At 38.4% G+C, this 26,798-nt stretch overlaps 1 protein-coding gene and 1 pseudogene across 1 annotated transcript; one reads left to right on the top strand and one right to left on the bottom strand.

Annotated features, from left to right (window-relative positions):
• LOC145713751 (interferon-stimulated 20 kDa exonuclease-like 2 pseudogene) overlaps positions 1-4,850 on the bottom strand; it is a 35,448-nt pseudogene extending 30,598 nt beyond the window's left edge.
• A 6,219-nt stretch (positions 4,851-11,069) lies between these two features.
• TNMD (tenomodulin) lies at positions 11,070-26,514 on the top strand. The gene is made up of 7 exons (XM_081792408.1): positions 11,070-11,183; positions 11,337-11,468; positions 20,399-20,539; positions 21,024-21,125; positions 24,133-24,286; positions 25,681-25,847; positions 26,143-26,514. The coding sequence occupies exons 1-7, from the start codon at positions 11,136-11,138 to the stop codon at positions 26,350-26,352; spliced, it is 954 nt and encodes a 317-aa protein (XP_081648534.1). The 5' UTR covers positions 11,070-11,135; the 3' UTR covers positions 26,353-26,514.
• Positions 26,515-26,798: the final 284 nt, after the last annotated feature.

The raw sequence follows: 26,798 nt of genomic DNA, 5'->3' as shown, positions 1-26,798 counted from the left end.
CTCTGATCCTTTCTTGTCTTTCTCTCTTTCATGTTTTTCTGATTTTCTTTAGTGATATATTTAATTTCCTTCTCTCTAGTCTTTGCATATTTATTAGTGGCTTTAATTTGTGGTTGCTATTTGGTTTGTATATAGCACCTTCTGCATATAACAACCTACATTAAGTTAATGGTCATTTAAGTTTGAACCCATTCTTAGTCCTCTCCTCCCCATATTTTAAGTATATGGTCTCATACTTTACTTTTGTGTGTGTGTGTGCGTGTGTGTGTGTGTGTGTGTGTGTGAATCTCTTGACTGATTGTTACATATATACTATTTTTACTGCTTTTCTGCTTCCTAATTTCATTACCCTTACTTATGGTCTTTTCTTTCCACTCAAAGAGTCCCCTCTAGCATTTCTTGCAGGGCTAGTTTAGTGGTCATGAACTCCTTTAAACTTTGTTTCTCTGGGAAACTCTTTATCTCTCCTATTCTGAATGATAGCCTTACTGCATATTCTTTGTTGCATATTTTTCCCATTGAGGACTTTAAATATCATGCCACTCCTTTCTGCTGAAAAAATCCCCTGATAGCCTTATGGGGTTTCCCTTGTATGTAACTGTCTTCTTTTGTCCTGATGATTTTAAAGTTTTTTTTTTTTTCTTATCAGTATATCTTGCCGTTTTAATTATAATGTGTCTTGGTGTGGATTGGTTTTTGTTAATTTTGTTGGGAGATCTCTATGCCTCCTGTATCTGGATATCTGCTTTCTTCCCCAGATTATGGAAGTTTTCATCTATTATTACTTCAAATAAATCTTCTACCCCCCTCTCTTTCTTCTTCTTCTTCTGGGACCCTATAATGTGAATGTTACTAAATTTGATGGAGTCACTGAGTTTCCTAAGTCTATTACATTTTGCATAATTTTTTTCTCTTTTTTTCAGCTTGATTACTTTCCATTATTCTCCCCTCTAGGTCATTAATTCATTCTTCTGTTTCTTCCAGCCTGATATTCATTCTATTAAGTATGGTTTTCATTTTGTTTATTGAGCCTTTTATTTCTTCTATGTTATTCCTTATCCCTGTGTTAAGGGTTTCATTCCACTCTTTTCTCAAGTCCACTGAGTATCGTTATGATAATTACTTTAAGTTATTTATCAGTCATGTTATTTATATCTGTTTCACTGAGATCTCTAGTTGTGGCCTTGTCCTATTCTTTCATTTGTGACAAATTTTTGTCTTCTTATTTTGTCTAAGTCTCTGTGCCTGCTTCTGTGTTAGGAAAGTCAGCTACTTCTCCTGTTCTTGAGGGTAATGGCGTTATAAAGAAGAGGTCTTGTAGTCCCTTTTTCCTCAGGGCCTAGGGATTTGGGAGTTTCTCTAATGTGTGTTGCATGGGCTCTGTTGTTGTGCCCTGGCTGCTTTATCCTTCAGGCTACTCATTTTCAGAGGCTCTGTTTGCCTGCCGTGGGTAGTGTTTGGTCCCTGGCCTGAATGTGGCAAGTTTTAACTAGGTGTGCTCTGGTCTGCTTGTGAAATTAAACTTGTTGCCACTACCGCCAGATCCAAGGCCTTGCAAAACTTCTGGGTTAGGAGACATGGTGTGGGCAGGAGTACTGGCCAGTCTTCTTGTAGAAGGGGTCCACTTGGTGGGACTGAAGCAAGTGTGACTGGGAAAGGCAGTTGCACTGGGGCATGGAGGGCCAGACTTGCTGTAAGCAAGTTAGGTAGTGAGTGTTCGTGCTCATGCTATTTTTACAGTCCAGAATGCTCTTCCACATTCCCCCCACTAAAAAAATATATATTTTCACAGTATTTCTAACTTGTAGAAGGTTTAATTGAGTTCAATGCCACCTTCTTTGTCAAACACACTTTTTTATTGGCTTTTGTCACACCTCAGTGTTTTCCTCCCATTATCCTGGCCACCTTATTTAATTCTCATTTGCTAGCTCCATCTCCTCTATCATCTGACTTCTAATGCTGGAATCTCTACAGTGAAATATGGCCAACCAAAGAATAAATGGAGGGACCATAAAGGACCAGTGTAACCCACAATGCCAAAAGGTAGTGAAGCAATATCAAACTCTTGAGAGAATCAAAGTGTGACCCAAGAATTTTATATGCTATCGTTTTTCCCTTCAACAGATATTTCCAAGTATGCAAAAGTTCAAGAAATGTAACATTTATGACTGCCTCTTTTTAAAAAACTAGTAAATGAGAAAATGTAGACAACCAAGTGATTATATCAAAACAAATAACTCAGGAATAAAGACCTGGGTGTTACATATAACAGCCAGTGGTCATCATAACAAGTGTTCTCCTTAATACCCATAAACCATTTAGCCCACCCCTCACCCATCTCCCTGCATCAACCCTCAGTTTGTTATATATCATTAAATAGTCTCTTATGGTTTGTTTCCCTCTCTCTTTTTTCCCCTTCCCATATGTTCACCTGTTTTGTTTCTTAAATTCCACATATAAGTGAAATCATATGGTGTTTGTTTTCTCTGACTTATTTCACGTAGTATAATACACTCTAGCTCCATCCACATCATTGAAAATGGCAAGATTTCATTCTTTTTGATGACTGAGTAATATTCCATTGTATATATATGCCACTTCTTCTCTATTCATTCATACATTGATGGACATTTGAGCTTTTCTATAGATTAGCTATTGTTGATACTGCTCTTATAAACATCAAGATGCACATACCCCTTCAAATTTGTATTTTTGAATTCTTTGGGTAAATACCTAGTAGTGCAATTGCTTGATTGCAGGGTAGTTCTATTTTTAACATTTTGAGGAACTTCCATACTGTTTTCCAGAGTGGCTACAACAGTTTGCATTCCCACCAACAGTGTAAGGTTTCCCTTTCTCTGCATCCTTGCCAACATCTGTTGTTTCCTGTGTTGTTAATTTTAGCCATTCATTGAATTCATTTAAACATAGAACCAAGACCAAACGTAAAGAATTCTGGGGTGGAGGGTGTGGAAAACAGAAGGTAAAAATAATAAAATAACTAACAAAAATCAGAAAATGGTAGGGAAAGTGCAAGGGGTCTCATTTTATCATGTTTCATAACAATAACACATTTCTTCACATTTATAATAATAGTTTATTATGTACCAGGCACTATACCAAATATTTTATACATATTAACACTTATTACAACAACTCAATGAAGTAGCTACTTGTTAATCCCTATTCTGGAAATAAGAAAACTGAAGCATGTAGATATTAAATAATTTGACCAGCTAATAGCTAGTTAAGTGGCAGAACTGATTTGAACCAAAGCAAGCTATCTACAGAACCCATGCTCTTAACCAACTACCCAAGGAATCAGTCAACACTATCAAAAATTTAAACATGGTAATAAAAATATAGTGACCACAACTTCTTTATATTTTTCAAATCGTTGATCTTAACTTTAAAATAGTTTTTCAGAAACTTCTATTTTTTGAGAGAGAAGAAACATTGATCTGAAGTATATCAATTCCTTTCACTTTGATTTATTTTTCTTTTGTTCAAACAATTAAAAAAATCTCATACTTTTTAAAAATAGCATGTATATTACTTCCATTTAACTTTTGTATTCATTTATTAATCCTATATAATAAAATTGATGCCCATAATAATGTTCATTAATCTTAGCAGCTAATGCTTATGAAGTGTTTACTATCTCCCAAGTAACAGAATAAGCACTTTAAATGGTTATCTCACTAAATTAGCACAAGAATCTCATAAATAGGTACTATATTTATCCGTCTTTATTCCGATAAGGAAAATGAGACCCAATAATGGCTATCCCTGGTTAGTGCTGATTTGGAAAGATTTTTTTTCCCCCTTTGCTGGGTTTTTCTATATTACTTGCATATTTTTTAATGGGTATGTATCTTTTTCATAAAAATGTAAAAACTATTATAAAAGTACATTTTTAAATAAGTAACTGAAGATTCCCCAGGGCTTAATCTTGAGTCTTTTTCTCTTTCTATTCTGCACTTTTTCTCTATACCATGTCATCAACTGCCATAGTTTTGAATACCATCTAGTCAAAAGGCTTGCAAATCTACAGGCATAACCTCAGATATATTGTGAGTTAAGTTCCAGATCACTTCAATAAAGTGAAAATCACAATAAAGTGAATCAAATGAGATTTTTTTGTTTCTCAGGGCATATAAAAGCTATGTATACACTATGCTGTAGTCTATTAAGTGTGCAATAGCATTATGTCTAAAAAATGTACATACCTTAATTAAAAAGTACTTCATTGCTAAAAAATGCTAACCATCATCTGAGCTTTCAGTGATCATAATCAGTAATCACAGATGACCATAAAAAATATAATAATGAAAAGTTTTTCAGTATTATGAGAATTACCAAATGTGACAGACACAAAGTGAGCAAATGCTATTGAAAAAACGTGGCACCAACAGACTTGATCAATTCAGGGTTGCCACAAAACTTCAATTTGTAAAAAATGCAATATCTGTGAAGCTCAGTAAAGCAAAGTACAATAAAATTAAGTATACCTGTATATTTCCACTCCAGGTCCTATCTTCTGACCTCCAAACACATATACCCAACTGCCAACTAGACATCTTTTGTATGCTTCATACATACCTCAAATTCAACATGTCCAAAGCCATACTCATTACCCCAAACTTGTCCTCCTCCATGTTTCCTAATCCCAGTGAATGGCACCACACTCCACCCAAATTCACAAACAAAAAAAATACATGAATCATTTTTTATTCCTCCTTTTTTCTCACCTTGTATATCCAATCTATCACCGAGTATGTGCTACCTCTAAAATATACCCCGAATCTGTCTACCACCTCTATTATCACTTCCTTGGTCCAGGCTACCATCATCTCTTGCAATTACCTCCTAACTGATGAACCTTTTAAAATTCTTGTCTCCTCACAATTGATTCTTCTCATAGCAGCCAGAGAGATGCTAATAAATGAAAAAGGAATTGTGTGTCTCTCTTGCTTAAAACCCCTCAATGAATTTCCATTAGAATAAACTTCAAATCCTGTGGCAGAAACTGTGAGTTACCTGCCCAATATGTTTCCTCATTCTATAACAAACTCAGCATTTTGTTAGGAGTAGTAATAGGCTGAGTTGAAAACAAAACCTCCCCAGACACCAGTATAGAGAACCCAGTTCTAGGCAATAAGATAAGCAGAAATCTACAATATAGGGATTCCAGGAAAACTCCTATTTTCCTGATGGAAAGAGATAGATTCACCTGTCACATGTCTTTTGCCTTTTACATTTTCTTTTTCCTGACTGGGAGTGAAATAGTCATCTCGGAAGCATGAAGAAGGAAGCGATGGTCAAAGGATCACAGAAAAAAATATGGAAGCTTGGGTCCTAGAACTTGTACAAGCCCTGGCTGGACTGCTGACACTGAGGTTGTTACCTCAGAAAAATAAACTTATTGTGTTAAGCCACCACAGCTTGGTTTCTTTTACATGCAGCCAAAAACAATCCTAATAGACACAATCTTGTATGGGATGGTCCTTTCCCACCTCGTCAGCCTTATCTTAAACAACTCTCTTCCTCATTCACTGTACTACAGTCACACTGACTTTCCTTTTACTCTTCAAATACAAGATCTCTTCTGCTTCAGGGTATTTCCATGTGCTGTTCCCTCTGCCTGGGATAATCTTTTCTTCACGCTTCATCAGCTAACATCTACTCATTATTCAGGTCTGAGCTTAAGATATATCTCAGCATGGGCTGATGGCTCTGGGCTGATGGCTCTGGGCTGATGGCTCGGAGCCTGGAGCCTGTTTCCGATTCTGTGTCTCCCTCTCTCTCTGCCCCTCCCCCGTTCATGCTCTCTCTCTGTCCCAAAAATAAATAAAAAACGTTGAAAAAAAAAAAACTTAAAAAAAAAAAAGATATATCTCAGCATGGACTTCCGTGACACCCCCAATTCAAATTAAGTGATTTCATAGTACCCTGAACTTTTCTTTCTTACCATGATTCATAATTTATATTTTTTCTTTATTTACAGGATACAGAATATTTTCCTTTTAGTTTAGCTTTTGGCTCCCCAGCTAGACTCTGAGCTCTATAATGTCAAGGGCTGTGTTTCTCTTGTCCACTAATAAATAAATATCTAGCCCCTATAACAGTGATAATGTGTGATAATAATCACATAGAGGGCACTGAATAAACAGTGCTAATAAATGACCAATCTACTGAAATTCCATGTGCTTCGTGCAATTTTCTTTGCACTCCTGAATCAAAAGTGATCACACACACACACACACACACCGGCTATGCTTCCAAGGCATATTGCTTTGACCTCAATTTTAATTAAATACTTTTTAACAAATATGGCACATTTTAAAATATCTCAAAGTCTGCTCAGGAGAAAAACACATATAAATGGATTATAATGCAGTATAATAAGTGCAACATTTAAAGTGGTAAGCAAGATACCAAACAAACAAACAAAGAAGGGAAATCTAAGCAAAGAGTATAGTGTGTGCAAATGCCCTGCAGTGTGAAAAAGTGCAGGGTCTCAGTATCAATAAAAGGTAAAGTATAAGGAAGGTATTTGAGGCATAATGTCACATTGGGGAGGGGGAAATAATCTAAAACAGTAAACATAAGTTTCTTATGACTTTCTCTGTTTCTCCAAGCTTGGCGAAAAATTGTAAAACAAATGGAATCATGACTTAAATTTCATTAATTACAGAATCAATGTCATGCAAAATTATGCCTGCAACAATTAGAAAATTATTTTTCTTTGAGACATTAAAACATGGATGAAGTCACATGAACATGCTTCATGGCCCTGCCCAGCTGAGACCCCTGGTTGGCTCCATCTCTATGAAAGAAATTGTCTAAAATCGAAGCTGGAGTATGGAACCACAAAAGACCCCAAATAGCCAAAGTAATACTGAAGAAGAAGACCAAAGCGGGAGGCATTACAATCCCAAACATTAGCCTCTACTACAAAGCTGTCATCATCAAGACAGCATGGTATTGGCACAAAAACAGACACATCGACCAATGGAAAAGAATAGAGACTCCAGAATTGGACCCACAGAAGTATGGCCAACTAATCTTTGACAAAGCAGGAAAGAATATCCAATGGAAAAAAGACAGTCTCTTCAACAAATGGTGCTGGGAGAATTGGACAGCAACATGCAGAAGGATGAAACTAGACCACTTTCTTACACCATTCACAAAAATAAACTCAAAATGGATAAAGGACCTGAATGTGAGACAGGAAACCATCAAAACCTTAGAGGAGAAAGCAGGAAAAAAACCTCTCTGACCTCAGCTGCAGCAATTTCTTACTTGACACATCTCCAAAGGCAAGGGAATTAAAAGCAAAAATGAACTATTGGGACCTCATGAAGATAAAACTCTTCTACACTGCAAAGGAAACAACCAACAAAACTAAAAGGCAACCAACAGAATGGGAAAGATATTTGCAAATGACATATGAGACAAAGGGCTAGTATCCAAAATCTATAAATAACTCACCAAACTCCACACCAGAGAAACAAATAATCCAGTGAAGAAATGGACACAAGACATGAATAGACACTTCTCTAAAGAAGACATCCAGATGGTCAACAGGCATATGAAAAGATGCTCAACGTCACTCCTCATCAGGGAAATAAAAATCAAAACCACATGTAAGATACCACCTCACGCCAGTCAGAGTGGCCAAAATGAACAAATCAGACTATAGATGCTGGAGAGGATGTGGAGAAACGGGAACCCTCTTGCACTGTTGGTGGGAATGCAAACTGGTGCAGCCACTCTGGAAAACAGTGTGGAAGTTCCTCAAAAAATTAAAAATAGACCTACCCTGTGACCCAGCAGTAGCACTGCTAGGAATTAACCCAAGGGATACAGGAGTACTGATGCATAAGGGCACTTGAACCCCAATGTTTATAGCAGCACTTTCTACAATAGCCATATTGTGGAAAGAGCCTAAATGTCCATCAACTGATGAATGGATAAAGAAATTGTGGTTTATATACACAATGGAGTACTACGTGGCAATGAGAAAGAATGAAACATGGCCCTTTGTAGCAACGTGGATGGAACTGGAGAGTGTGATGCTAAGTGAAATAAGCCATACAGAGAAAGACAGATACCATATGTTTTCACTCTTATGTGGATCCTGAGAAACTTAACAGAAGACCATGGGGGAGGGGAAGGGAAAAAAAAAAAGAGGTTAGAGTGGGAGAGAGCCAAAGCATAAGAGACTCTTAAAAACTGAGAAGAAACTGAGGGTTGATAGGGGGTGGGAGGGAGGGGGCAGGTAGGTGATGGGTCTTGAGGAGGGCACCTTTTGGGATGAGCACTGGGTGTTCTATGGAAACCAATTTGACAATAAATTTCATATTAAATAAATAAATAAATAAATAAAACCATCATAATGCAACCAAAAAAAAAAAGACATTAGAGGTAATGCTTGGTATCATACTTTTTCATTAAGTTTACTAGGGTGAGGGGCACCTGGGTGGCTCAGTCGGTTGAGCGTCCGACTTCGGCTCAGGTCATGATCTCACGGTCTGTGGGTTCCAGCCTCGCGTCGGGCTCTGTGCTGACAGCTCGGAGCCTGCTTTGGATTCTGCGTCTCCCTCTCTCTCTGCCCCTCCCCTGCTCATGCTCTGTCTCTCTCTCTCTCTCAAAAAAAAATAAACATTCAAAAAAAAAGTTTACTAGGGTGAAATATCGCTGTTGTATAAGATTTGATGATACTATTGCTATTGATTGAAATCTGAGTTATAAATGATACCTGATTAAAAACCATTCAAAAGGAAAAATAAAAAATAAAAATTAATTAATTAAGTAAATAAATAAAAGCTGGAGAGATAGGCAGAGTCCAGACCATGAAGTCCCTATGATGTCACCATAAGTAGCTTTGATATTAATTATAGATAATGAATATACAGGAAAGGATTTTAAGCAGGGGAAAGAGTATCCTCAGATTTGAGTCTTAGAAAGATCACCTTGAAGGCAATGGATTGGAGGCAAAGAAACCAGTTAGGATTCTAATGCAACAGTAAAAGTATAAGAACGTCAACTAAGTGGCAATTGTGGATGGAGGCAATAGAACTGGAGAGATAATTCAAAGGCAAAATTGACTGGATTTAATAGCTGATTAAGCATGGGGGTGAACAAGAAAACAAAACTAAGGATCACTTGGACTAATTATTGTGTCATTCAGTGAGGAAGGTAATACAGAAAGAAGAGTATGTTTGGAAGGGGAGATAATTACTTCAGTTTGGGACATGTAATATTAGAGGTGCCTATGAAATATCCAAGTGAAGAGTTCCAACAGGTTAGATAAGACACATCTTATTGGTTAGAGATATGGATTTGGGACCTCTCAAAGACCTAGACTAAAGTTTTAATGGTCAACATAGAGAGGAAAGAATGGCTTTGAAGGATGTAAGAATTTAGAATCCATAAGATTTCGTGACTGATTAAATCAAGGGAATGTGAAAAAGAGAAGGGAGTCTAGGACAAACCTCAGTTTTCTGGTTTTGGAGCCAGGGTGGGTGATGGTTCCACGGTTCCGGGATGAATTGTGCCCTCCACGCTACCAAACTCATATGTTGAAGCCCTAATACCCATTATCTTAGAATGTAACTGTATTTGGAGATAGGGCTTCTAAAGAGGTAATTAAGGAAAAATACGGTTATATGCATTGGCTGTAGCCCAATATGACTGTTGTCTTCATAAGAAGAGATTAGAACACAGACATGCATACAGTGAGAATGCCATATGAATATGAAGAAGTCCATCTGCAAAGCAAGGAGAGAGGCCTCAGAAGAAAGCAAGTCTTCTGACACCTTGCTCTTGGATTTTTAGCTTCTAGAGCTGTAAGAATATAAATTTCTGTTGTTTACACCACCCAGTCTATGGTACTTTGTTATAGCAGCTCTATAAAACTAATACAGCCACCAACCAAGATTAAGAATATGGAGGGCAGGGAGGGGCACCTGGGTGGCTCAGTCAGTTAAGCGTCAGACTTCAGCTCAGGTCATGATTTCACTTTTAGTGGGTTCGAGCCCCGCATCAGGCTCTGTGCTGACAGCTCAGAGCCTGGAGCCTGCTTTGGAATCTGTTTCGCCCTTTTTCTCTGTCCCTCCCCTACTTGTGTTCTGTCTGTCTGTCTGTCTCTCTCTCTCTCAAAAATAAATAAACATTAAAAATTTTTAAAAAAGAATATAGGGGGCATGGAATAGGTTGGGAGAAGAAGGTGTCAAAAGAAGAAGAGTTTGATGTGGGACACATTGCGTTTGAGGTTTCTGAGGTATATCCAGGTAGAGATACTCAAATGGTTTTGAAATGCATGAGATAAAAAGTGGTTATAGATACAGATTTGGAAATCATTGATATGCAGCTGATACTTTATAGGAGTGGGTGAGATCATACAAGAAGTGTATGTAGATTAAGAAGATCATCAAGGATAGAACCACAAAGAATATCAACATTAAGGAACAGACTGAGGAAGAAGATTTAGAAAAGGAAAATAATCAGAGAGCTAGGATGAAGAGAGAAAAGTTATAAGTAATCTTTTAACCCTGTTTTTAATTAAAATTAGTTGATAACATATTGGTCTCTGTCCTCGAAGAACTTTATCATAGTGGCAGAGGCAGTATCTTATTCATTTCTGAATTTCCAACACCAAGTACAGTGCCTGACATTTAATATTCCTGCAATAAATATTTGTTAAATCACATGGAATTGAAATCAGGACTTCATTCCTTTTTTTGTTTTGTTTGCTTATTTCTGGAGTGTGCAGCATGTGTTGCCACTGATATTTTAAGTTTGTAGTGAAAAATCATTTCAATGTGTCCTAGGCTTGGTCCCATTCCAAACCAACCCCCAGGACAATAGTTTTCATTATAGCTTTCTGTCTTTGCCAATCAGGATGGAATTCTGTGCACAGAAGTTATATACATATATGGGTATATCTATGTAACAAATCACAGCACAGGAGCCCCCTGGGTTACCTCAGGCTCTGGTATGACATATTTGAGCCATATAAATTCAGCTTCTCCTCTGACATCTGTTAGCTGACTCACTTGCAACTCCACCTCAGCAGTGGTCTCTCAGTCCTCTCAAAGCAGGAAAAGAGTACTGTGCACTGAGAGAGCATGGCAAAGAATCCTCCAGAGAACTGTGAGGACTGTCACATTCTAAATGTAAGTTGATTCATATTTTTTCCCTTTTGAGCAGAAGCATGGTTTCACAGATTTATTATATCGCAATGTGAACATTAAAAAGAGAAATCAAAGGTGATTTTGAATTATGGCTTGCTATTTTAAGAGCTATTGTGTATTGTTTTATTCTTTTAGGCAGAAGCTTTTAAATCCAAGAAGATATGTAAATCACTTAAGATTTGTGGATTGGTGTTTGGTATCCTGGCCCTAACTCTAATTGTCCTATTTTGGGGGGGCAAACACTTCTGGCCGGAGACACCCAAAAAAGTAAGTAAATGCACATATTATCTAATGCTTCTGTTTTGAGTTTGATTGAATTTAATTAGTGCTTGACATGTATATTACTCTGAAAATGAAAATCGTTAAGTCCCTTTTGCATATATTTTCTGGTTTTATGAAGAACTGAATCAAGATTTTGCTTTCTTTCATTTGTGTAATTATTTTGGTAAAGGAAAGTTTGTTTTCTCCATTTCAGTTAATAATGATAAGAGTAGAATTAGCCATTCTTTTATAATGCTTGGGTTTAAGAAGTTAAGACTCCTACTAGAAGCAAATTTTTTACTGTAAGAAAAAATATTTTTCATCTCCCTTTCAATTATCTGGGCAGAAGTTGATGGAAAAGTAACATACAACCACATAAAAAGAAATCACCAGAAATGGCAGCAAAGGATTTTCAGGGATTATGTTTCTGACTTAATGTATCTGTTCTGAGGTCAGGCAGCAAATACCTTTTCAGAAGAAGCAATTCTCATACCTGACTTCACATGTATTTATGACTTAAAAAAAAACAGCGCTTTTCTGGTCCTCACTAGCCATAATTGTCACTGACCCATGAGATAGTAATGCCACAAGGTAGAAACAAGGGACACCAAGTCATTAATCACAGGTATCTCAGAAAACTTCTGATATTAGGGTAATTTGGTACACCTAACTGGCCATTGTCATTGATATTTGTGTACCTTAGTGTTATTGTTATACCCAGACTCACACACAATAGGCAAATTTAGATGTGACCCAAAGAAAGTGGTTCCTTCATGCTAACCATTTCCATTTAAGAGAGAATTAATAAATGTACAAGCTACAAGGTGTGAAGATGGTTTTATGTCTTTGCCACATTTTTCTCTCTGCATGTGGGTTGTTGTTACTGTTCCTATTAATTTGTTATCATGAGATCATAATTTTTATTTGATAACAAATGTAGGAAGAGAAAGGCACATATCCAGGAGGGGGGATGAAAGATAAGAAGAAAATGGGTTTACATAGACTACTGGGAGCCAAAGGAGTGATAAGAACAGAGAGGAAAGAGTATGGATTGATAAAAAAAAAAGGAGAGGCAGTGGGGAGAAAATAGAAAATTAACTGCACAAGTGTCCAAAAGAAAACAGAGAAATAAGGCATAGCTACCCTTGGATTCTTCACCTTTACTGTCATATCCACTTTCATCTAGTCCTAGAGTCTACCTTATCAAGTTTAAGAGGGAGAATGAAAAGCAAACCAGTCCATCTTTGTCTGCTTTTTTATTTGCACCTTGTTCCAGAATGGATTTCAGGCATCACCCAATGGTTATAGTTAGCCATTTCTCTCATTCTCTCTCTCTCTCTCTGTCTCTCTCTCTGTCTGTCTCTCTCTCTCTCTGTCTCATCTCATCTCATCTCTTGCACTGTGCCCTGCTTCTGAACTACTTTCTGTTCACATATCTTTCTAGAGAAGCCACCTATATTCAGGCTGTCAAGGTGGGCAAAGAAATAGAGATCAGGAAGGAAACAGAAAATGAATAAGAGCGCCAAAATGCATTCCATTCCCATTCTGTTACCATTTAGCTAATTCTCTAGGTGATGTGTTGCCTCACATATTGAATATAGGGTCCTTTTGACAATTATGGGTGAGTTAGAGGACAATAAACCCTTTTGTTCTCCATGGCCATAATGTACTTAACTGAGTGTGGTAGGTAGCTAGCCCTTTTGACCACCTGTACAAGCTTGATTAAAGAGTGGGTCAGATGGCCTTTTTTGTGACTGTTGATACTGCAAATGCTATTTTGAAAGAGTTTATGTGTTTTTCTAAACATTCAATGTTATTTGCCTCAGTACTATAAATGACAAGTGGGACCTTGCTTTTATCTTGCAAGGTGTCAAACTCGCTAACAGGGCCCATGGTTCCCTCTACTTTCATATCATATCATCTTTGTTTCTCACTTCAGTTCTCTTCTTAATGCATTATAAGGAGCAATCCTGTGATTCCTCAAACCAAAACTAAAACCTAGTCAGTGCATGCACAGAAGAGGTCAAGTATGCTATGAAATAAAGTTTACTAAGAATCAAATCTCTCATGAAGTAATCCATCTTGGGATGTACTTTTCAGCAAAGGGTTCTCAGAAATGAACAAAATTATTGTGAGGTAATCTGGTAAAAGACAATATGTGTCCCCTGGGTCAAGTTTTCCCACCATGAACAAAGGTTATTCTCCATTCCAAAGGGGCACGGTAATTTGTTGTCTTTGATATTTAAGTCCTGGCCTTCACCACAATACCCAGCTGGGTCCGTTGCAAACTCAGGAACCAGCTGGAGATGTGGATGCTTCACTCAGTCCACCACTACCTTTAATTCCCAAAGAGCCCAAGAAACCATCTATGTTTCCAATAGCTGAGACTGACAATAAGCCTGCCTCAGAGCTGACTTATGAATCCTAGGAAGGAAAAAGAAGTCAGATTAGTCTTGGAAGATTTGCAAGGGAAAAGGATCCAGGCACCTTGCGCAAAGACTCTCCCCTTAAGAATATGGCTTAACAAGAAATGTGGGGCACCTGGGTGGCTCAGTCAGTTGAGCTTCTGACTTCGGCTCAGGTCATGGTCTTGTGGTTTGTGGGTTCAGGCCCTGCATCAGGTTCTGTGCTAACAGCTCAGAGCCTGGAGACTCCTTCGGATTCTGTGTGTGTCTCTCTCCCCACCACCCCCCGGCCCCCGCTCATTCTCTGCCTCCCTCTGTCTCTCAAAAATAAATGTTAATTTTTTTTTTAAAAAAAGAGTATGGCTTAGCAAGAAACAAAAGTTAAATTAAAACCCAGGTTCTTCTGGGCTTTCCTTTACAAGCCTATGGAACCTGTGGGAACCCATGGAGACAATTGTTGATGTTGCTGTGCTTATGGATGGACTGATTTTTTTTGTTGTTCTCCTGGGGCTTCCTCCAAGCTCTTAGTGTTTGCTCCTTCAGCCTCCATCATAGCTTCTCTTTATTTTGTTTTTCTTTTTCTTTTTTTGACATCTGTTTATAATAAACAGTGTTTATTTAACATCTCACATCTGGTGTTGACATTTCCATGCTAGTAAGTCCTCCCCGTCCTTCCATTACCTCCCACCTTGATGTGTACAAAAGACCCAGATTCTTGATCCCAAAGTGAGAGTAAGCCATGCTTGATTCTCTCTCCTCACACACCCCAGGCATGAGCACATGCGCATGCATGCATGTGCAAATGCATACACACACTTACACTCCAGAAAGAGAAAAGCATCAAAATGAAGTGAAATGAATGGGACTAACCCTAGGGGAACAGCTGCACTCCCTTACAGGCTCCAGGCCCCTAACCCACAACCACATATAGGAGCCACTTGAGCTGAACGAAAGCCAGACCATCAAATGCTTGTATTCAGCTTTCTCAGCCAAACAGAAGGTACCTATTCAGTCCCAGAGATTTTGAGAGTGCATCACAATGAAGCTCCACTTCTAGGCAGTGACTGCCCAGGGATCTTTGAAGCCAATACCCTAGAGAAACATTCTTCCTTTAAAGTTCCCTGCATTACACATTTAACTTGAAGCAATTAGAAGCCAACTCCCCAGCTAATTCATCCAACATGGAGAAAGCAAGTCATAAAAATCCCAGCCCTTATACCAACAATCTATAGATGTAGCACAAACCTTGTAACCTATCCACTCCAATCCTTTGTAAAATGAGGCAAAAGGATAATAAATTAAATAAATGAAATTCTGCCCTTCCTACCATATCCAGGAACTACCCGGTGCCCTTCCTACCATATCCAGGAACTACCCGGTGACTTTAGGACTCTTTAGAAACCGTAAATCCTAAGGCCCACACAGCACTCAAGATTACTGGGGGTATCCTCACAACTCCTCCATACTATCAGTATGAGAAGAGAAGTGGTAAGGATATGTGGGCATCCTGCCCTCTCCCCACCTCAACTGCAAATAATCATTAAGACAGCATCACCCAGGATTGCCAGCTCAATATCATCATATGCTGAAAATCCTTTGTTCGGAAAAAGCACTTCCTTGCTAAGTCTGGATCTAGCTTTCCTGTGCCTATTTCTCTAATACTAGCATTGGCCAGAGACCCATCTTCTTCTTCTTCAACTCCTCTTCTAGGCACACAAAGAATAAAACTCTGTTTCCTGAGTTCTCTGGGCTTTCCTACACAGCAGTTTGGTGGGTAAAATGTGGGTCTGGAGAAGCATTCATACTCTCAAGGAAAAAGTTGGAGTTATAGCTGGAATCTCTTTAGCAGAGGGACTGAGCTTCACCAGATGGTGCCACACTGGCATTTTAAAAAAGAAGGCTTCTCTTCATTTTATTTTCCTCCCAAACCATTCCAGAAGGAAAGTCCACCCTTATACAGGCAGCAGCTCTCACTGAGCCAGTTCTTGCTGTAGGTTATTAAGAGGTAATACCAATTATGTAGATGAGAACTCTGGCTACTAATGGGCACATTCTGATTTAGTCCCTCCATTCTACAAGGCAGCATTTGCTGAGCAACTTACATGGCACCAACAAGGAAAACCTGGCTCCTCAGAGGGAACTGTCTTTTAGAGGCTGAGAGTGGGACTGGAGCTGTATAGGGAAAGTAGCCCAGGTGATCAACAGGTAATAGCATAGTAGCAGTCCAATCATCAACCTGACAGGTATTAGTCCAAATCTGAGCAAAAGTAATTTTGTTAACTATTCAACATTGCATCTGGCAAGGAGTGGGAGATAAAGATGGGAACTGAACTTCCAGAGAAATTTGGTGACTTGCTCAAGGTCACACAGCTTTTAAGTGGCAGAGTTGAGGCTAGGACTAGAACCTGGTCTAAAGATTCTTTCTACTATTCTTAAGATGCATATAAGAATGAGGGGTGGTTGGGATAGTGGGTATGGGAAAACTTCCCAGCCAACATGAGTCTGTAGATGAAAGAAATGTTTTTTTTTTTCTCGTTGAAAAAGAGGAATGTCTGTGCTGCTTATGCCAATTTTTTTCAGGGCTGAGAGCTGGTGATTGAAGATGCAGAAGTCCAACTTTGCATAAGAAACAATCTGTCTGCTCTGTGTTGGTAAAGAAATACCCAGAGGCCCTTTAATTCCCACAGGCTAGGTTGGTAATTAAATGGTACAATGCATTCCCTTCCCTTCCTTCCAGCCTAACACCTGATAACCAGCTATTCTGAGCATGTATTTCACCTTTGGAGAGTGTACCTCATAAACAGTAAAGGATTAAGGTGGAGAGAAGAGCAGCTAGATTAATCACAGGCTTTAAGAAACAAACCTAAGCCAAATGTCCTCAAATCCCTTTCAGGAAAGGCTAAAGGCACTTGCCCCCAAAATCGATTCGTCACACTGGGGTCTGAGGCAACAGTATTTTTTTATAAAAACTAATCTCAGAGATTGCCACAAACTGAGGCAAGAAATGGAAGACTGTGAAAGGGGGAAGTTAGGGCTCATTTGTACCTGAGTGGAGGATTTAACTGGAATGAGGAAAGAATTCCTGGCCAGGGAAGAGAAATGAGTTTGGTTTTGCTCCATGTTTTCTCAGTGTGGTCTTCTTACATCTCTCACCACCTGAACTTAACCACATATCTATTTCATTTCACTTCTGAGTCATATCCCACTCCATAGGCTTCCCTGTCCCACTCCAGTGTCCTTATAGTTAAGATGACACCTATGTGTGGGTAGAACAGGAACCTATCAGAGTGGTGCTGGAAGGATGCCCTTGCCTCTCAAATATCTCCTATTCCTGGTGTCATTGTGCTTAAAATCCATCATTAGTAATTCATTCTTTTGACTTAAGTATTTCACTCCACTTTTTAAAGAGATAAATACCAATCACGGTCATCTTAGTGTGAAATCATTTGTCAAATTGATTTTTTCTTTGACATAAGGGACCTGAAGCACCATGAGATTCTTTGATGTCTAGACAGGAAACAAAGGGATAGAGGAAGATGGGAAGAAGGGAAGGACTAAGAGAGTACAAAGGAAACAGGATATGAAAAGAACAGAAAAGGGAACATAGAAACACCAATAATTAACTTCCCTATTTGCCAATTTGACAGTAGTGTCGTCCTCATCACAGTCTGTCCTTGCTCTGTCCTTCCTGAAGTAAAGCTGAGTTGGGGACAGTGTGAGATGAGCTACTGAGCACCCAGTCATATGTTTCTCAGGCCAGTCATCCTGTCTCTGCTATAGTTAGTGCCTGGAAAGGACAAAACCATTTGGTCCTTTATCTCCAGAAAGACCCTCAGCCCCTGAGCCGTTGAGCTTAGTAGAGAGAAAAGTACTTCTGAGGCCGAAGGCATGAGCTCAGTCTCCATATGGGCCAGTGGCACTTGCATAGCCATTTCCCAGGCAATGTGCTCCATAGGGACCTGGGCGAGACAGTATGTCTGGATTTGCTCAAACCCATCCCCAAACAGTCCAAAGTGGGCCACCAGCATCATCTCCCTAGACAAGGACAGTCTGTTCCAAAAGGATACCTCCGATAGTAGAATTCCATCTGGGTGAATATATAGCTTCCCACCCCCACCCCTTATCCAGGATTCACACATAAATGAAGTCATTCTGATCCCACTCCATTTAGCAGCCTATCATTGCTAAAAATAAGCTAATAATCTGGTTAATGAATGTGATCAGAATGGACCCCTTCTCTCCCACCAAATCAAACCAAACCAAAGAAAAACCCAAAAAACCTCTTTGAAGGAATGTTGAAAGTAATCAAGATCTGCTGAGCTTGGCAGTTTCCAATAGTTTTCATCTAGCAAGGTGTCCAAGTGAAGTGCATTGCCAACAGTGCAGGAAAAGTCATTCCACAGAAGTACACTGAAATTCTAAATGTCACCGGTATGGTTCCATAGTCTTCTACCAATGATTGAAAATACAGCCTGTATTTTTTTCTTTTGCCCAGGTAGGCAGCATTCCAACATCCCCTAGTCTCTAACCTCATTTTTCCATGCAATAATCCATCAGTGGTGCTGCTCATAAAACAAACACCCCACCCCACCCCCAATGACTAGTAGTGTCGACATTTGTCTCAACAATGTATAGTATTTGTAAAGAAATTCCCTCCCATTAGGAGATCTGACAAGACTGAATCTGAAGTAGATGCCTCTGTCCTCTACTTAAGTCAGGCCTACTTAGAGTTCAATTTCTTGCCATAGGTAGACATTTCTCAAGCTGGCTGCAGAGCTGAAATTGAGGAAATATTTATAACTAAAAGCAAATAACAAGCCTAAAGGAATTTGTTTGCTACCTGTCACAAACCAGACCAGAATTCCTGAGTTAACTCTGCAGTTGCTGGAAGGTTGTAAATACCATTTTCCTTCCCATTTTAAAGTATGGTGTCTTAAAAGACCTTGCCAATGTTTAAAATCTCTTTATGAAGCTGAGAATTTGTCCCTGGTGGGAAAAACGTATGCTGTATAGTTAATACTTAATTTAGTATACCCAGTACTTAAATACTGACCCTGTCCAAGGCACTGCAGAGCTACAAAGAAGTGAATGACATTATTGCTTCCTATTCAGCAGCTACAAAGACTTTTAACACTTGAAGCAACATTGTTTCTACAAACCCTTCCAACTTGTTTTTCTACTTGAGCTAGGGAGAATTTGACCAGGTTAAACTAACATTCAGTCACAGACACCTGCAGACATTAAAAAGCATCCCGACCCAGTATAAGCTCTAAAAGGCCTTCTGTCACTGGAAGCCATATCATTAGAAAGCAACATTGGCTCTATAAATGAGTTGTTTTAGGGGGATTTTCATTTACCAAATGTTTTTTGTAAGGAAAACTAAGTAGAAAAAACTTGATAGCAGGAAGCATCCTAACAACAAGAATAAGAGATTTCCACCTGGCACCATCAGGTCTGGCTTGGCTTGTGACAGGTAGCAAATTACTTTAGGTTTGTTATTTGCTTCTAGCTACAAATATGTCATCAGTTATGGGTAATGGGCTTACTCCTAAACTGGGACACTTGATGGGACTGGTCCTCTTGGTCCTAAGAAAAAATTACCTCTTGTAGAGGTAATTTCTCTCTTGTAGAGAGAATCTGGAGTTTTGCTTCAACCACTCATGAACAACCTGATAAAGAAGACTTTTCAGGCACTATTCTTGTATGATACTGTATTACTTAGTGCAGGGAACTTGACACAATTGTCGAATTCTATATATATTCAAGTATAATATATTTCTACATATATTCAAGTATAATATACTTGAAGCCAGCTGAATTAGGTTTGGAAAACAAAACTCAGGAATAAACTGAGTGGGTTTGGTTAGCCCATAAAAGAGACAGTCAGAAGGCAATAAATGTATCCTGGAGTCGAAATGGAAGGAAAAGAAGCAGTTGAGGTTAGATAAGAGTATTACCTAATATTGGTGGAGGAGAATGGTCTTCAGATTCTAAAAAAGACCCAAGACTGCTGAGGTAATATTAAAGTCCTGGTTAGATAAGGAGATAAAGAGCAATACCTAAGCATTCTACATGTGTTCAAATCTGTTTCTCAGCCGCTAATGAATTTCATGGGGAGAGGGGGTGAACACTACTTGGAAGGGAAGTGGTAACTTAAAGAAGCAGCAGCGGTTTTACATGATCCCTCTGCTTAACGTAAGGGAAAATACTTTACAGGCTGGTTTGCAAAAATATCATTCACTATTTAATCAAGGCTGCCAAGAAAAAAATGTTGGAATTTTAGTGATTAGTTCAGCAACTTGGGTTGAATACAAAATACTGGCTCTGAAGGGATCCCCATATCAGCTTCAGTGCCAAGAAGCACCTCACTTTAATCTTGAGTCTCAGAGAATTCCCAATGGTAAGCTGCTGAGATGGCACCTCCCCACAAAGGCTCCAGAAACAGAAGGTGCCCCAGATATTACCCAATTAAAGTGTCATATGAAGGGACACAGTGAGTATCTTAGAGCTTGTTTTCCTCTGTTCTTCCAGACATATGACATGGAGCACACTTTCTACAGCAATGGAGAGAAGAAGAAGATTTACATGGAAATTGATCCAGTGACCAAAACTGAAATATTCAGAAGTGGAAATGGTACTGATGAAACATTGGAAGTACATGATTTTAAAAATGTAAGTTGGTTACTCCACCCCTCAAGGTTTCCCACTTAAGAGAGAGCCAAAGCATTAGAGACTGTTAAAAACTGAGAACAAACTGAGGGTTGACGGGGGGTGGGAGGGAGGGCAGGGTGGGTGATGGGTATTGAGGAGGGCACCTTTTGGGATGAGCACTGGGTGTTGTATGGAAACCAATTTGACAGTAAATTTCATATATTAAAAAATAAAAAAAATAAAAAAAATAAAAAAAAAATAAAAAAAAAATAAAAAAATAAATAAAGTCTATGTTGTCTGATATAAAAAAAAAAAAAAAAGGTTTCCCACTTAAAATATTAGAACATTTGAGTCAAGTTAAAAAATAGCCTTTAGCCTCCACTGAGTTTGTAAAACAAAAGCTTTCCCTTTGAACTCAAATTTTGCCATCCTGGGGCCTTAATAGATCATGGACCTTGTTAACTGTCACAATTTCAGGACGGTCTATTTTTTTGTCTGTTTATAGGGTTACACTGGCATCTACTTTGTAGGTCTTCAAAAATGCTTCATCAAAACTCAGATTAAAGTGATTCCTGAATTTTCTGAACCAGAGGAGGAAATAGATGAGGTAAGTAAGAATATTAATAGTGGTAGGAAAAGCCATCATTTATTGGGTATTAACTATATGCCAGACATTGTACTAAATGCTTTACTCTCATTTGATGCTCACAATGACCCTACAGAGAGGTGCTATTATTATCCCAACTTTCCAATGAGGAAACTGAGTTCAGAACCAAAATGTGACTTTTCCAAGGTCACACAACTAGTGAGGAGCAGATTGGGATCTTGAACTTGGGCCTTTTGAAAAACGAAAGTTCATGCTATTAGGAGCAACACTATACTTTTATACCTGGGTAGCCATTAACATTCTGTACATTTGCTTCTAAACCAAAGATTTCTAGTAAGACGTGTGAGCCAGAGGAACCAAAGCAATACTGCTTAAAGATAAAGTCTTAAAAAGAAAAGTCCCAAGGCCACCTGAGATCCTTGCCGCTTTTATAACACTGTGGCATTCACCTATTTAAAAGATTCCAGTTCATTCACTTTACCATTGTATGCTAGACTCTGCTAATGAAATAATCTGCATTTAACCTCACTAGGAAAGGCAAAAGCAAAGAAGGTAAGAACCGCAGTGTAATAACAAATTCTCTGAAAACATACTGTCAGGCCAGGGTAAGGCAACCTAAGATACTGGTGCAATCACTAAATGGCCCCTGAAAACCTAGTGGGGGATGGAGGATTATTCACTAAAACACAACTATCATTAAAGCCCTTGAGGCTCTTAATGCTTTCCTGATATTCCGCCTGTAACTACAGTATGTTGCTATCAGTGAAGGAATAAGGGGAACCTTAGCTAAAGCCATATTGTGGCAGCATATTCCCACTGTAGCCAGAAAAAACCAATTATTTGTTTGGTTTATTTGGTTTTCTTTTAGTGTTTAACTGGCAAATGTAAAATGAAATTATGGCAATGGCACAGTGGCCTCTCTATGTACTGTAAAGACCTCTTTCTTCTTTCTCTCCCCCATTTTTTTCCACTATTTTCCTACATAGCTCTTTCTATTTTAATTCTCATCTACCCATTTATTTTTTTCTTCTCCTTTTCTATTTTTTGGGGAGTGATGTGGGATAGGGAGCCCTTTATCCTTTCCTTTACCCAAGTCTCAGAACTGTCATTGGCTCCCCCAGACATGCCACTGGTCTCCTTATGGTCAGGGAAATTACAGACCCTTGTTACTAGAATTTCCAAGGAAAAAAAGAAACTTTCCCAGAGACAATGCTGTGTTCTCAAGGTCTATGGTAGTGAAAAATTTTGGAGATTAAAAAAAAAAAAAAGCATAAATTCAATGCATCTGAGGAACAGAACAACTTCCAGGAGGATATTAGGAATTACTGCCTAATTAGGAATTAGGCAAGGATAAGATGAAGGGAGAGTCAATAGGAGAAAAAGGCAGTACATGTTGCTTTTTTTTTTTTTTTTACAGAAAATAATGTAAACATTTGAGTAGGGCCAGCCAGCAATAAAACCTTGAACTAATACAACAGGATTTATTTTTCTGAAAAAGATAAAGGTAAAGGCTCATAATGTCTCATTTTGGCCCTAATTTATTCTTCAATTAATTTTGCCAAATCTTTTAAATAACCTAAGTATTTATCTCATGATAGTGAGATTACTTTTATCTTCAATTATATATATTCAGGCTACAGATTTTTTATGAGTTAAGTTTGCAGTTCTGGATGACAAAATCCCTCTTATTCTGTTCTCACCACTGTATCTATGGTTTGCGCATGCTAAACATACAGAGCAGGTATATAAATAGCCCTGATTTTGCTAACAAAGCTGGTCAGCATAACAACCTCATTTTCTACAATCCGTTTCAACACATCCCAAGGTCTTTACAAACTCAAAGTTGAAGAAGCTAAGACTTGAGAGTTTTAAATAACTAGGGAAAAATTATACAAAGCCAAATTTCAGAGAACATATTAATAAAAACACTGAAATCATAAAGCTAGAAAAAAAACAAAAAAGAAAAGTAAAAGCCTTATTAAGAGTAGGGAAAATGTCGGGGTACCTGGGTGGCTCAGGTGGTTAAGTGTCTGACTCTTAATCTTGGTTCAGGTAATGATCTCACAGTTCATGAGATTGAGCCCTGCATTGGGCTCCACACTGTCAGTGCTGGACCTATTTGAGATTCTCTCTCTCCCTCTCTCTCTGCCCATCCCCCACTCGCTCTCTTTACTTCTGTCTTTCTCTCTCTTTCTCTCTCAAAATAAATAAATAAACATTAAAAAAAATTTTGAAGAGTAGGGAGAAATGTCAAGGCCCAAAAGACAAGTGAGTAAGAAAGTAGGTACATAGATCAACTACTTCCAATACAAGAAACTGAAGAGAAGGCAGTGTTCTTGACAATATAAGAAAAGCTACCTAAAGAAAAATACACTGTGAGACAAACTCTAAGCATCTAGAATGAAAGGAGCAAAAGAACAGTAAGGCCAGTGAAGTTACAATCTAAAGACTGGACTGTAACACACACAAAAAAAGACATCTTTTACACTACAACTAGCCACCATTAACAGGCAAATCTTGTAAAACCAAAATAGTAAGGTTGATTGCTATTTAATTGATCTCACCAGTTTGGATTATAGGAGTTTTTTCAGCTTGAGATCAAATCCTGCTTGCAATCTTAGTTGCAAGCCTAAAACAAGGCAGGCACTCACAACATCCATTTAAAAGAGCAAAAACAAATGTAAATCACTCAGGGTTCCAGAAGCCCAATTAAAACATATATGGCCCAGTGGGAGGCCCAGAAAACGATGGATAACCTTCCTAACTGTAAGTGAAATGGTAGCAGAGCAAACTCCTGGTACAGTGAATAGCCTTACTGTTAGACCCGAGAGAGGGATAAATTTTTAACTCTCTCAAAGGCACCTACTGTATACACATACACAGCTAGTTCACAGCGCTGGGATTGGAATTGTTATCCAAACTTAAAATAGAGTGTTTTCCAGTATTCCATAATGTCTCACTCATTTTATTAATTTCTCTGCCTATCCCCACCCTGAACTTCTCTCAGAATGAAGAAATTACCACCACTTTTTTTGAACAGTCTGTGATTTGGGTACCAGCGGAAAAGCCTATTGAAAACCGAGACTTTCTGAAAAATTCCAAAATTCTGGAAATTTGTAATAATGTGACCATGTATTGGATCAATCCCACTCTAATAGCAGGTATGACCTCCTTCTCCTCCTCCTCTTTCCAAAGTTAGTAACAGGTTAATGTTCCCATCATTTAGAAACTACATTTCTAGGAACACAAATGATCAGCTTATATCTTAGATGAAACTGTATATGCTCACCACCAAGGGAGGAAGGAATTTTTCACAGCCAAGTTATAAATCAGATAAATCAATGCTGACAGGCTTTTAAATATCCCAGCAAAGTTAATGCCACCCTAATGTGACTAGTGATAGCAAAAAACCAATCTGTCTTTCTTTGCACATCTATATTCATTGCAGTTGGGATATCAGACTATTGCTCAAACCACTGTGTACCCAACCCAAGAACAGAAGAGAGGAGCCAAAACAATGTTCTGTTGTCACAAGAATGATTCTCTGTGTTGACTGGTGGCATTCTCCCCAGAAGACAGGACAGTCATTGTAATACAAATTTCTTTGTGGCTGTTTTAGGAATCACTATAAAAGTAATTGAGGGCTAGAGGTCTACAGTAGAAGAGGTCAGCTCTCAACTTCCAATCAGCTCATAGAAAAGGCAAAGGTCTCTGGATGTCTTATTCTTCCCAGCTAATATAGAATTTGACCTCCCTCATTCTAGACAGAATAAATTAGTATTTATTCAAGAGAGACCACCCTTACCAAATGAAGAAGCTATTGGTACTTTTTGGCAGCTTAAAAAAAGAGGCAACTAAAGACAATGTGATATTCTGGATTGGATGCTAAAACTTCTGCTTCAACATTCTTTTTCTAAAAGACATTAATGGAAATGATGATGAAATCTGAATAAAGTCTATAGTTTAGTTAATAGAATTGTATCAATGCTAATTTCTTAGTTTTCATAATTGTACCAAGGTTATGTAAGATGCTAATGTTAGGAGAAACTGGATAAAGGGTATATAGGAACTCTGTACAATCATTGCAACTCTTCTGTAAATGGAGGATTATTCATAAATAGAATTTTTTAAAAAAAAAAAACATTTTAAGACAGGAAAGAGAGGAGAAAGTAGGGGAAGACAGAGGGCACTAAATCAAATCCAGCAATCAAAAAATATTTACTGAGCACTTATCAAAGGTAAAATCATTGTTGGGAGACACTTAAGTCCCCTCTCCTGGTTTTTAAAATTAGGGTGCTAGTAAGGCAAACAGTAAGTATTCAATGCCAAATGAGCAAAGAAGAGATCTGCGTACATGGGAATAGTCAGATTTGTTTGGGGGAAAATCTCTTTATAATTGCAGCTGAAGGAGTTTGGAAAAGTGGTTCATGCTTGCCTAAATGATGGCAGTGACAAGATAATGAAAATCTCTATTCCCAATACCATAACCCCAAAGACTTCTTTTGGGAACCATTTGCAAAGGAGGTGCATCAAAACTTTGTGTTTATTCCCTTAGTTTCAGAATTACAAGACTTTGAGGAGGATGGTGAAGATCTTCACTTTCCTACCAATGAAAAAAAAGGGATTGAACAAAATGAGCAGTGGGTGGTCCCTCAAGTGAAGGTGGAAAAGACCCGCCATGCCAGACAAGCAAGTGAGGGAGAACTTCCAATAAATGACTATGTAAGTTACATTCATGTCACTCTGTTAGAGGGATAGGAAAGAGCCCTCAAAAAACTCACTACCCCTTAGATCAAAGTCATTAAAAGGTGCATGGTCATTGTTTTAACAAAAAATATTTAAGAAACTTGTAATCCCTAAGGGGCTCATTCATAATCAATCTTGATCAATCTTGATCAGACTAAGGAATTTAGTTTCTCACCAGTCCCCAGTTCATGTAGTCTTATAGTCCTTCCCTGCTTGGTGGGCCTTTTCTTAGTGAACCTTACCCTCCAACCATGGTTTATTCTTCTTTCAGACTGAAAATGGAATAGAATTTGACCCCATGCTGGATGAGAGAGGTTATTGTTGTATTTACTGCCGCCGAGGCAACCGCTACTGCCGCCGTGTCTGTGAACCCTTGCTAGGTTACTACCCATATCCATACTGTTACCAAGGAGGGCGGGTTATCTGTCGTGTAATTATGCCTTGCAACTGGTGGGTGGCCCGCATGCTGGGGAGAGTCTAATGGCAAGTTTGAGCTCAAGTGCTTAAACTTCTGGCAGCCAACATATAATAAATGCATGCTATTCAATGAATTTCTGCCTATGAGGCATTTGGCTCCTAGTAGCCAGTACTCCAGAATTACTTGTAGGTAATTTCTCTCTTCAAGTTCTAATAAACTTTTACATTATCATCAATGGCCTGATTGCTGTTGAATACACTGGGTAAATGTTTACTAAGAATATTTCCTGCAACTGAAATGGAGTAGATCTGTCTAACATGGATGACAATGATGAAAACTTGCATTGTATCAGGTTTGGGGAGTAGGAAAGGGCAAAGAATAAGGATTCTCAAATATCGTAGTTTACTATGTTGTATTGAGAAAGTAGAAATGAGGGGCTGATGATAAAATGTCCCCATAATTGATGCATAAAAAAAACTTGTCCTTTTGTGCATAGCCCCAGTGTTTAA

Source organism: Panthera onca, chromosome X (assembly GCF_046562875.1).
Source record: "Panthera onca isolate mPanOnc1 chromosome X, mPanOnc1 haplotype 2, whole genome shotgun sequence".
NCBI lineage: Eukaryota > Metazoa > Chordata > Mammalia > Carnivora > Felidae > Panthera > Panthera onca.
This window is presented reverse-complemented; position numbering and strand designations above follow the sequence as displayed.

Coding starts and splice junctions, on each gene's coding strand:
- TNMD (XM_081792408.1), top strand. CDS start 11,136: ATGGCAAAGAATCCTCCAGAGAACTGTGAGGACTGTCACATTCTAAAT. Junction 20,540..21,023: donor AAGTACATGATTTTAAAAAT/GTAAGTTGGTTA, acceptor GTCTGTTTATAG/GGTTACACTGGCATCTACTT. Junction 24,287..25,680: donor CAATCCCACTCTAATAGCAG/GTATGACCTCCT, acceptor TTATTCCCTTAG/TTTCAGAATTACAAGACTTT.